Genomic DNA, 13326 nt, shown 5'->3' on the forward strand with positions numbered 1-13326 from the left:
AGATGCAAAATACCACACAGGAGCATGGGGGAGTGAGCACCCCAGCTTCCAGCTCTCCACCTGACAGTGGCCTCATGCAGAGGTTCTTCTGGCTGAGGGTTTGTCCCTCTCCTCTTTTATCACCTGTTGTGAAACCACATCTGGAGGCAGTATGAGAGGTCTAAGTACTCCTGTGCTAAATTTAGACCAAAATTGACACTAAGTGCACCTTGTTCTTTCCACACCATGCACATAGCAGCTGTAAGTCTCTTCTAGTGGGAAACAGGAATAATCTGTGTTTTGCAGCAAGTCTGATATTTCAGCCATCACCATCTTTTGCTCTGGGAAGAACTTGAAGCTACCCGTGGTTGCTCTCTGCCAACACAGCTTTATGCAGCTTTCTTCAGCAATCTCCTCTGGCTTTTGCATGTGAAACCAGAGGAAATCCAAGAAGGTAGTTTAGAAGTGAGCCACAGCACATGTTGCTCGTGAAAAATGAAGCTTGGCCCTGCAGCCATAATCTATTAGCTTCCTCCCTCAAATCTGAGAGAAAGTCACTCTCTGGTCAAATTTCTTCTAACATGATATGTTTTAAGGCAGCTCACTGTTACCTTCTAGCAGAAATAACTAAAGACACCACCCTGTGATAACAACTAAGAGAAGTAAAAAAACCCAAAAAACCTTTAGAAAGGGAATATTTTCACAAAAGATTTTTAAAAATAGCACTATACCATTCCAGAGAAAATTAATGGGGTTCATAATGCCTGCCTTTAAACATGTACAACACAGATGCCTATATCCAAACTGGCAATCTACAGCCTCTTTAGGGGACATTAGAGGAAAACCATTCCAGGTTCAGAGATAGTCCCCTGTACCTCTTTAGATCCATGCCTTATGGAGATGGCTGCTGTCCTTCTCTAAGACTATGAAGCTGAATAGTTGTTGAGTTCAGAATACATGTTTGCTCTGAATCATCACACTGTCTGGCCTTTGGTAAATGATATTCACAGAAAAATGGAGAGAGTGTGAGTGTGACAGGCTTCCATACTGATACATGTAAATAAGGCAATTCTGCACAGACTTTCATCATAATGAGTCATCACGGAATTTTTTTGTTGAGGTTCCAGAGCACCTGTTTATCCCTATTTTAAAATTGCTCCCTTGCCACAAAAAAACCCCAACTTAAACATTTCCCATTAAGATTGCACATGTTAGAAGGGCTCAAGGGCTTTTCCTTTCTTTCTTGCTTTAGTGGAAAATTTCAATCCATTGATGTCCTGTTCAGGAGAAGTACCAGGGAAGGTAGAAATGCCAGGGAAGATCTCCAATATGATCCAGTGCTGTCATAGCAATGTCAGGCATTTTTCACAATAACATCAACATGGCTGCAGGTTGTGTTTCCTGGTTTTTAGTAGGAAGTAGCTTCATTATATTCATTAAAATCCTATTGATTTTGTAACCATGTTAAAGGATTTGCGTAGGTACACATTGCTAGAAAATGTTTACTATCATTCTGCTTTTAAGCTGTGTGTTAGGCAAGCTTCTACCAACAACAGAAGGTCTGTTTCAGCTGTGCTGAGCACCCTTGTCTTTACTGCCAGGTAAGAGAGCTGAGTGCTTTCTGGAGTCCCAGCAGCATTGCAAAACTGGTTTCCATTACATATTTTGGTGCAGCATATGAACTTGATTGGCCACATTGGTCAAACCTGTACTTCTCAGCTGAGTAAAATCCCATTCTCTCAGCAGTCTCTCTAGTCAACCCTTCTATAGGGAGGCTTTTAATGTAATGGACTGAGGGGCTTCTGAAAACACCTAACTCTTGGCCAAGTTGTACATGAAAATCGTGATGCAAACTAATGTACATGGCTGAATTTCTGGACTGAGGTTCTGAGCTAAAATCCCCAAATTTTGCAGTTTATAATGTGACTCACTAAAGTGGATTCTCCATATATTCTAAGACAGGATGTCAGGAATTGCCCCTGAAAATTCTGCTTATGCTTTTGAAGGACCTGTGGGAGCTTGAACAATTCATTTTCATCCCTACTTTTCCCACTCAGTTTCAGCTCAATCCCACTTGCTACTTTTTCTTCCTGCAAAAGGCAAAACACAATTCCCCATTGTTCCACAGCCAGGGTTCTTTCCATACAAATGTGGACCTTTAGTTATCTTAAGAGCATCAACAATTTTCAGATCTTTCATAACAGTCCAAGGTGAAAAATAAAACAACACTTCAGTACTCACCATTGTGCAACATTGATGGGCTCAAAACAGAATGTTATTATCCCTGTTTTTCTTAATAGCAGAACATGTCCTGATACTGGGAAAGGTAATTAGAAACACTGCTTAATCATGCCTTATCATTGTAGGTTAAAGGTGCTCTATTAACTCCTCTATTTGGAGTAGATTTGTGCTCAAGGACACACTTTATGAAAGCAGAGTTTCAGAGAAATGATTTGACTTTACTGGCCCTGTTCCTCCCAGTTTCAGCTGTGGGATGTTTGTTACTCCTGATTGTTCCTAAATATTGGGTGCATAAGTTCCTTAAACTCAGAGAGAAGGGATTTCTTTTTGGCTGTCACTGTATTGTAATCTGATCTCTTAATATGAATTTATGAGTGTATAGTGTAAATTTTTGTGGGTAAAATATGGGAGCATGCATGTGTGCATGCATTTAAATATACAAATAAAAGAATAATGCCCACACCAACTGCATCCAGAACACCTCAGAACTTAGACACTGCAGGCCTTGGATACCTAAACCAGATGTTTCCAATACATTTAGAACAATTGAGTATTTCTGTGTTACCAAAAATTGTACTTAACCTGATGCTTGGTTGTGGTGCTAGTGCCAGTCTCCAGCTCCATTCTCAAGGCAAAATATCATGACAAAAGGAAATCCAGAATTCCTGTGGAAGTTCTCTTGACTAAGATTTTCTTCATGCATTTACATTATTTGGCTTTTGTCAAAAAAAAAAAGTAAAAGTGTGGATGTTTACTGCCAGAGACTAAATCATTGTAATGGTCTCTTGTGAATTCAGAAATACTATGATGAATACCTCTATGAAAATTCTTTTCCTTTCAACAGTAATTAAGGGAGCATAATTCTGATATTTAGATGAAATATTGAGCCTTGGGAACACAGGCAAGGTTTATGATGCAGTAATCAAGATGTGAATATTGACTTGTGGGAATGAGGACAATGACTGAGCATTTTCCTAGGCAGGAGGCAGCAATTTCTCTGAATAATTAAATAGCCTGTGATTTCAGCCATTGCAGCATGTTACTCTCAGCTTTACCATGTAAGTTCTGAAAGTTATGATATTTTTCTGGGTCCCCATTTCATCTTATACAGGGTTGGGTTTTTGTTAATTTTTAATTACAGTCTATTACAAAGAATCCTGCAGAGCTGTGAAGTGAATGTGTTACTCAGTTGCAATATCCAGATCTGAATTATTGAAATATCATTAAAGACTCCTTTTATCCAAAGTCACTATTGAATTCACTTTCTCAAGGTGTCAAAATTTTTCTTTTACTTTGCTGCCAATTAGGTGTGCATTGTACAGAAGAGAGACACCAAGAAAATGTATGCCATGAAGTATATGAATAAACAGAAATGCATTGAGAGAGATGAAGTTCGCAATGTTTTCCGGGAGCTGCAGATAATGCAAGGCCTGGAACATCCCTTCCTAGTCAATCTGTGGTAAGAAAATCATTAAAATGCTTTCATGGAGCTCTCATTTTCTCCTTGTTGCAGAATCAGTTCAGAATATGGAAGGCTGGAAAGCTGAAAAGAACTTGGTGACTTCTTTTGTTAAAGGTATTAGGTTTCACAGGGAATTTTATTTTTCATTAATATTTTTAAGGTGTTTTTTTAAATTGGAATATTTAAACATCATATTCATCTGTTCATTTTTGCTTTGGTTTCTCTCCAAATTGTTACAACACTGTGTTGAAATGTGTTGTCCTGCCCCATTTGTTTTTGACAATACGTGGACTAAACCTCTCTAATAAAGCTGTGGAATATCAAATCCAACCATTAATTTTATTTTTTAAAGTTGATTCAGAGAAAATTCAAAACTCAATTACTTTCTAAAAATTACTGTCACAGGACAGTAAAAAAGTGCCTTTTTGTCACCTGGAATTTCCTGTATCTTCTCCATGCTAGACCCTGAATCTTTTGGTCACACATGATTGTGAGAAAATGCTGGTCAAGCAATGACTAGCTTCATCTACACCAGCAGATTAAAATATTTGCTGGCTCTTATGTAGTGTGATAATGCCTGCTGGCTTTTGTAGTGATTGTAGTAATGGGATGCAGAGTTTCCCTCCTTATCTAATGACCTGTGTCATTCAGAAAATGAAAAGGTGCAGGGGATATAACCCACTGCAATATGAAAATTATTCAGCCTGTGAAGAGCTTGATTGGCTGGAGATGGTTACAATGCACACTGATCTTGTGTTTTGTGAGTTTTAGCTGTCTTACTTGAGGTCACTGCCCAACCTACAGTGTTCTGCCCATCCCTTAGCTCACTCCTGGTGCCAGGTTAGCACCTTTCACAAATTAAAAGCCAAGTTGTGTTGTCTTGAGTGAAAACAGCTTTAGTGTAATTGCAATTTAATAGAAAGCATTTGAACCCAAAATTGACTCCAAATTAGGTCCAAAAGGACCTAATTATATACATACATATGTGCTCTTCACTTGATATGAATGATCTGAGCTAATCTAGTACCCTGTTGAAGGCTTTAAAAAAATACATCATTGTGACTGCAATACAAAACTTTCCCAGTATATTTTCCAAGGTTCCAGCAAGCTGTAGTCCTGGTATTTCTCTGTCAAAGATATGGTATATATCTTAGGAGGCTGTGGAGTTCTCTGTTATGTGTTTGTCTACCTTTTTTGAAATCCCACACACTTTTGTTCTTTATCAGGAGGTGTGGAAGTATCCACTGTGTAACTAGACACTGCACAGAAACAGTCATAGGTTAATGTGATCTGAGAGATAAACATAGCAGTGCTGAAAGACTGAAGATCAAATATTTATTGTGAAACAAAAAGAATGCTAGATTCCCATTACTGAATTATACTCAGATAATAAATATTCTTTCTCATTTTCTTTTTCCATGCCAAAGATTAAACTTGAAATAAGAAATACCTTAAAATGCACTGGGCATTATGATGCCTTTTATCCTTCCTGCACTTCTAAGATACCATCACAGGATATCAAGACTCAAATGTTATACTTTATGTGTGTATGAGAAATGCAGAAAATGAAATATAGTACGCTAGAGTTGCAAAATATTTCAGGCAAACAGGACATTATTCAAGATACTTCAGTGAACTAACAATGTTTTATATTTGCTGTCTCTAGCAATGGTTATAGTTGACCAGTCTGATCTCTTCACTCTCCTGATTGGTGACAGGACTCAAGGAAAAGTCATGAAGTCGTGGCAGGGCAGGTTTAGGTTGGATATCAGAGAAAGGTTTTTCACCCAGAGGGTGTTTGGGCACTGGAGCAGCTCCCCAGGGAAGGGGTCACAGCAGCAGCCTGACAGAGCTCAGGAATCATTTGGACAATGCTCCAGGCACATGGTGTGACTCTTGGGGTGTCCTGTGTAGGGCCAGGAGCTGCACTCGATCCCTGTGGTCCCTTCCAACTCAGGGTGTTCAGTGGTTCTGTGGTTTTGTACGAGGCTCTATGACATTCAGGGACTCAAAATAATACAATTAGAATTGTAGAAATTTTTCAAAAAATACTTTAATTGGCCTTTATTATTTTCACCTGAAGTGCTCACCTCAAACACTGCTCTGACTCCAGAGTGAGATGCTGAACTGCTGGAGAACCTGTATTTCACCCTGGGACAGCAAAGGGAAATCTTGAGCCTGAACCTTCCCAAAATTAACCTAGTCTACCCTGAATAACTCTTTCCTTGTATCAGGCTTAAAATATGTTTCTATTAAAAAAATAGCTTTGAACAATCCTAAATTAATTTTAATTAATTTGTTATATATTTATGGAGTGTCTACACTTGCAGGCTACAGTAGAATTTTCCAGACCTCTGACTTCTCTGCCTCAAATTTCAGCTGAATTTCAAGATATTCTACTTGAAATTATCTTCAAATAATGAATCTTATCTTCAAATAATGAATTATTATTATCTTCAAATAATGGATTATCTTCAAATAATTATCTTCAATATATTATCTTCAAATAATGAACTTTGTTATTGAACTGCAACAAAGGCAAAGAACAAAAATCATAAATGATCCATGAATAATGGTCACATCTGTTCAAGCCATATGAAGCTTTTAAACATATTATGTTTCATTTATTTAATATTTGAAACTACATTTTTATTTCTACCATGGGAAAAGGAACACTGCAAGTATGAATGGAATAGTCATTAAATATGTTGTTCCCAGAAATAATTTCTTAAAATAACATTTTCATTGATTGTTGGTGAACTAGAACTCTGTTTAATGTATTTCTACTTGCAGTTTAGATGCAATAATAATTTGCATCAAATACATTTACACTGTAGTTATAACTTATATTGGATGATTGGCACGAATCCATGAGTTTTGCTCCTATGAGTCAATTCCTGACACAGTAATGGAAGGAAACAGTTGAATCTGCATTTCTTCTGTAGTAATTGCAGCTAGATTAGTTTCATTTTTCAGAGCTAGATTTTACTGTTTTGTTGATTGCACTGTAAATGTACAAAGGAACTGTAACAGGAACTACTAAGCCTGCATTTTTTCAGAAACTGGAATATTAATCTAACAGGGAACAGTAATGTCATGGTGTAAGGGGAATAAGATCACTTCAGTTTGTTTAAATGCCAAAGTTCTTTGGCCTAGTCTCTCTTGCAAGGCTTTATCACACTCTCTTAGGGTTCATATCAGTTTTTAGAAATCCTGTCAAAAGTAAGATTTTGGTGACTAAAATAATGAAATTAAAATATTTTCATTTTTTCATAAAGTATAATTTTCTGTAAGAATAATTCAGTGTCCTATTTTTTTTTTCATTATGATGAATTGAAATTAAATCCTACATATCTCAACTGAAAATGTCAAATCCTAAATCAATATTGAAAAGTATATTTGGAGGAAATTCCATCATGGTAAGCTTTTCATGAGTTTGTGGTACTTTCCCTGATGTGAACAGCTGATTTTCAAAAGTTTATCATCTGTATTTCAAAATAAAATTAAATTAGTAACAAATCTCCTAACAGCTCCTTGAATATACTAATCTATCTTTGAGAAATTACATGACCAAAAATAAAAGCTGGCAGTTTAAGAAACAAACATGAATACTGGAAAGTCCTTTAGTTTTTCATGATAACTGAAGAAAGTAATGAGATGTGTGTATACAATCCTTCATCAGTTAAATTCTTGTGAGAGAACAAGAAGAGGGAAGAAAGTAAATGTTCTGTGGTGGGTGGATCTATCAGCAGCTACAGTTTATACAAGAATACAGAGAAGCTCATACAAAACAAGGGTAGCATCTCAACTCTGAAAGATCTCTATTTAAGCCTTTTGAGGCTCATGCATCTTCTCTGAGCTTTATTACATTTAACTTCATAATCTCAACTTATAAATCACATTATTTGAAGTATGAACTGTCTTTCATAACATCTGACACAGAAGGAATCATTCTTCTGTAAATGCTCATAAAAGCTTGGAGGATAACAGTGTTTTTCAGGAAGCGTTTGAGGTTGATTTATAACTTTCATTTTAGAAATGAAATTGAATAAATGCTTAAAGCCACTTTTATCACCATTAGAGGCATTTCTGATAATAGAGATTCCTTCTTAAAATAAAATGCAGTCCTGTTTTTTATCACACTTTTTTTTTCTGTCATGGGCATTTCAAGCACAGATGAATGGGCTGTAGAAATGTCAGCTGCCAACTCGGTCCCACCTGGAGTCTGTTCCTCCCTGATAGTCAGCATTTCATCCATGTTCATCCTTCCCCAGATATGTGAGTGTCCCCTGGGCAAGATGAGTGGTGTTTCTTTCATGTTTTAAATACATTTCTTACAACATCCATTGGGACTGAGCCAAGAGCCAGGTTACTTGCCAGGTACCAGTGCAGGTAGATTTGGTGTTATGTGCCTTTTCCTCACTCATGATGAGATGTTTGAAGCATCCACTGGCTGCTCTGAAAACAACATGGCTTACCACAAAAAAACAGATTTTTCACAAAAAATCCCATGTATCAAAGTGGTTTCCTCATCTTGCTGATGAGGAACTGAAAAAAATGAAAAGAAATTGGACCATTTCTCAAAAGTTTCGAAACATTAAAGTGATCTTATTTTTAATAGCCTTGCAAAAATTTTTTAGATTGCCAGAACTTTTTGTAAAGCAATGGGGGAGAAGGATAACCATGTTCTTTTTTCAGCTTAGGTAATTTTCCTGGTGTAGACAAAATAGAATGTTTGGTTTATTTAACAAGCCACGAAGTGTTAGCTGCATTCTCTGAGTGGCTATATACTGTGATGTATTTTTCTTTTCACTTATCAGTCTATGGAAACTGCATGTATTCCATGACAGACCCACAGAAGTACCTTGCTGTTGCCAGCTACAGTGAGACTTAAGTTTCAAATCCAGTGAAAACTGAAGAACACACATTGCAGTAAAAAAAGTTCATGGATTTCTGAGTTAATCTAATACCTCAACATGTCTTCAAAAGAAAGAGGCAAAAACAGAGAAAAAAAAAGATCTGGAGAGAAGAAATTATTTTTTCAGTCTCAAGTGTTGGATGGGTTGCTCAATGTACACACATACACAGATACATAACTGCAAATTAACACTTCCCTGGGAAAGGTGCTCTTTCTAGACAAGGTCACCTTGGACTGTCCCATAGCATGGCTTTGCTCCTCAGGTTGGTATCAAAATGTGCATAAATCTACAAACTTAGGGAAGCAAGAAGACCTGACCAAGTGTTTTACTGCTGGGTGGAGAGGAAAATGACCAACCAAGGAACACCAATTACCTATCAGAGACCAAAGCAAGAGAGGAGGTCATTTAGGTCCATCTCAGGTGAATTTGTTTAGCGGCTGTGGTCTTGTGGCTGCTTAAGTTGCCTTGATATAGGTGACCTAATGTGGAATGAAAAGACTTTATGGGGGGGATTCAATTTTTTTTTTTCTTACATGTGTTGTGACTAGTTTTCTGACTTCATGAGACACCACAATAAGGGCTGTGAGAAAAGTTCATGTTCTAACAGAATAATTACAATCAATTTTTGGAAGGGAACAGTGGGGTTGTGTTGATTCCTGGTAGGACCTAGGCTGGGTGTTTGTAATTGGCCTGTGAGCAGTCAGTTCTGATGAAAAGGAAAGGTAAATTGTACTGATGTCTGTCTTCATAGTATGTGGTGGAGTCCAAAATGGTAATGAAAAAATCCTGACACACATTCAGTTTTCCTGGAGAATAATGAAGGTGCTTAATCATCTTTGCTCTCTGGTTTTACCCAGCTGCTCCAATTCTGCTTTATGGGGAGCAAGACTTTGGTGTTCTCCTCTTTGGCTGTGTCTGTACCAGTAACTTAAAACCAGGTGTCCTTTCGGGCTCTCAAACCCAATATTTCATATTGCAAAATGTTTTTAGGCCTGCTCCCAGCCTTGCTATGGGCTGGGGCATGAGCAGCATCCCAGAGGAGCCCGGGTGCAGCCAGGCTGTTCCCAGCAGTAGGAAACCTGCACACCCTGTCCTGGGTTTGGGAGATGACCAGGAACAGACTTTTCTGTGCCATTTGGTCTCAGTGGATTTGGAGAATAGTCACTGATGTGTTTTTATTGATGCAACATGTGTTTCTTACTTTTGTGAATTTAGCTGAGGTCATGAATGCCAGGCTTGTAATCCTGGTCCATTCCAGATATCTGACAGTGTCTAAGTTTCTTTTCCAGCCAAGAAGAGATTGTAAATCAAGGGAGAAGGATATATTTAGCATCTTGCACAGATCTTAGATGGGTGAATTATTTTTGCTGTAGATGAAGCAAATGGTGAGTGGCTTTTTCAAATAGCTAGATTAATTCATCACTGCATTAATGTAAATCTGAAATAGGTGAAGATATTGAAAAAGACTGAAAAAAATTTCTGTTCTCTAGAGACTTAGAAGAGATAATGATGGAGGAAAAAGGGCAGAGAAAGGTGATGAGGCAGCAGGAAGGGTAAGATAATTGGAAGAAAAGAGTATAGAATAGATTTGACTTGAGTTGTAAATGTTCAGGATATTATTTCTAGCTGTGGAAATTACATTGGACTCAACACTGCCAGCTGGTGACCTCTGGGTGTTTTGCTAAATGAGTGTTAGCTGTAACATCATCACCAACTGATGAAAGCGTGATCCAGCAGTTATTTATTTTTTTTTGTGCTGATTTTAATAACCTAAGATAACAATTGACAGTATTGGGACACTGTCTGGATAAGTTTTATTCTAGTGACTAATTGTTTCCTGTGAAAAATTGCTGTCACCTTGAAATATATATCTTTGGGCTCAACTTTAATACATTCCTCTTAAAAGTGGGAATTGGCCTTTGGCATAATTTAAGTTTTGATCTTTTTTGCATTAGAAACTGCTGCACGAGCTATTTAATCTCCTGTGTGTCTCTCTGCACCCTGAGACCCTTCTTAGGAGCGTGCCTTCTGCATCATTCTTACTGAGACACACACTTTATTTGCTGACCCCAATAAATTTTTCTCACAGACAGCTTTCTCTGCAAGAGGAATCTCAGTATAAATATTGATAAATATCGAACTGCTGGGAAAAATAATCCCTACTGTTCTAAAAATTTTCATTTCCAGCCATGTTCCTTTTATAAATTTGCAATTCTTACCTTGTTTGGCCTTTGCAGTGGGGTAGCTGCTACCCAAAGCAGACCCTCTTGGGCTTGGAGGGAGCCTTGGCCACGTCTCACATTTGTGGTGTAGACACCTGCAGGAATCCTGTGCACATTTATGGCAGGAATGAGTGTTATTCCTTTTGGGCAGATGCAAAGCTCCAGGACTGAGGCAGGGGTATTCTCAAGAGAGCATGAGAGCAGGGTTTTGGTGCTCTCACTCTAATGTGATGTGAAAGAAAGAAGAAAAGCACTTAGATATTGCTTCAGACTCTGCAATTGCCGCTTTTGGCAAGCAGCGCTTTTTTTCCTTTTTCTTTGTTTTTTTTCTCTGCTTTAAAGGTTATGAATGGCAAACACAATAGCTAGAGTGTGCACTTATACTGATAACCAAGGTCCTGTAGGTAAAGTGGTTCTTTTGACAGAGTAATGAGTACATCATGTAAATCTAGTTTTCAGTCAGGATCAACTCTTACCTATGCTGTGGAAACTGGGACTGCAATTAGCCTGCAATAAAGGCTCTGTTAAAAGTACATTGCACAAGATGCAGCTCAGTGCTGTGTTAACAAAGCTCAACCACAGTGGAATGGCCATCAGAGGGCCAAACTGTCTTGGACGCACTTGTAAAACCATCCAAAGTGTGACTGCAAAGTAGGTGATTGTTACAGAAGAAAAATAAGTCCTTAACATTTCCACTGCAAAACTTTGGTACTGAGCAGATCCTACAGTCCAAAAATGTTACAGCTGTAACATTTATAGAAACTTGTCCTGGTTTGCTTTTGAGTATATTTGTGGTTTTAGTGATGATGCTTTTTTGTTCAAACCAGAGAGAACACATAGGGGAACTCCTTTTTATTTATAACAGGCTGAAGGAAAAGTCAGAATAGTGATACTAAAAACAAAACCAAAACCCCCATGGAACTAGCAAGAGATATCAAAATAGTGGTAATTGAATATCTATGTTCTTCAGGTGATACGTCACCTATCCAAGTCATATTTTCTTTTTGTTTCTGCAAGGATGTCAAGGGTATTTTTCAAGTTCCAAGTATTAAAAGGTGGGGATGATTTTTGCCAACGGTTGAAAAGGACAGAACAGAAGCTAAAAGCCTCTATATAAGGGTAAAAGAGATGTAAATAAATGATTAAATAATAATAATAAAAATCCTGAGTGCAAGGCAATTTAAAACGTCCATTGTTAGTAATGTTTCAGTGTGAATTTAAAATGGAAAATAGTGCAATTAAACCAAAGCAGAAAGTTCTGTAATGCATTAATTTTGCCTGCCTAGGAGAATCTTTGCCTTAACTCATTAAAATTTATCAAAGCTTTTATTAATTTAAAAGTCAACTACAGATTTTTACAGCATAAGTGTGCTTTTAATTCCATTTTATTGAACAAAAATTATATTTATTGTACTTGTAAAGTGCAGTGAGAACCTGATATTGAGACTTCAGAAAATTATTAATGGCATCCTGCTTCAAGATTAATTACAGTTGTGCAGTGTAAAGTTCTAGTGAGAAGAGAATCACTCTCATGTTTCATAAATACATGACACATAAGGGAGGATTTAAGGTTCCTTTTCTGTGGTGATGTACATTTTACAAACTAACATGCAGAACAAAGAAAGGTTATAAGATGACTATTTAAATTCCAAATTCCTCTGGATATGACCAGTAGGAAAATTACTTCTGCCCATCAAATTCTCTCTAACTACCTGAACCAGAATTTATTCAGGGTGTAGAGAGCAAATTCTTTCTTGCAAAAGCTGAGATGGTGGGATTGAACTTTGTTGACAAATGAGTAAGTGAAATAGACCTAACAGAGCAAATTCTTCTTCTTGACCATATATTTCACAGCCTCATCGAGAGATGGGCTGGGAGAAGGACAAGATAAAATACAGGTGCAAACGAAAATGGTAATGAGCCTGGTGAGAACGTGAACTGTGGGCTGAAAGGAGAAGCCATTTTTCTCCTTCAGTGGTACAAAATCTAACCTAATTAAAAAGTGTAACAAATATTACATATCAGATTCTTCAAGGTCTTGACTTCTTTTACTGATATTTGAAAAAAAAAAAAAGGAAGAGGAAATCAGGTGTTGTTTCTTGTTTGTCCAATGAAAGATAGATAAACTATAGATTTCTCTGTGGATTGTTTTTTTCTGTGGAGTGGAAAACTCTGAAACCTTTTATAAAAATAATCAAATCTATTATATTTGTTCATCTTAAATTAAAGCACTTGAAATCCTCTCCAGAGGAAAATGTCCTTTATTTGAAGAAAATATTCAAAACCTAGATAATCCTTCATAGAGAAAATTTGATAGTTGATAAATGATCAAGTCATATGATAAAAAGGAACAGGAATGTTCCCATTTAAAAAGAATTTTAGGAATTAAGCTTCATAAGGAACTAAAATGTAGAGATATAATTTAGAAGTGAAGAGATTGACATCAAAGAGGAATAAAATATGTTATGCTGGTCTCAAGTATTATCCTTTTCATTATTGTTCA

The 13326-nt window shown here is 37.1% G+C and overlaps 1 protein-coding gene across 1 annotated transcript in view; it reads left to right on the top strand.

Moving 5' to 3' along the window:
* The window catches only part of STK32B (serine/threonine kinase 32B), a 159142-nt gene that overhangs the window by 33591 nt on the left and 112225 nt on the right, over window positions 1-13326 (top strand). Inside the window, exon 3 of the mRNA XM_039728892.1 lies at window positions 3528-3679. Coding sequence (XP_039584826.1) covers window positions 3528-3679 — 152 coding nt within the window. The remainder of the gene's footprint in view (window positions 1-3527; window positions 3680-13326) is intronic.

Source organism: Passer montanus, unplaced genomic scaffold, assembly GCF_014805655.1.
Source record: "Passer montanus isolate IOZ18808 unplaced genomic scaffold, ASM1480565v1 scaffold67, whole genome shotgun sequence".
Taxonomy (NCBI): Eukaryota; Metazoa; Chordata; class Aves; order Passeriformes; family Passeridae; genus Passer; species Passer montanus.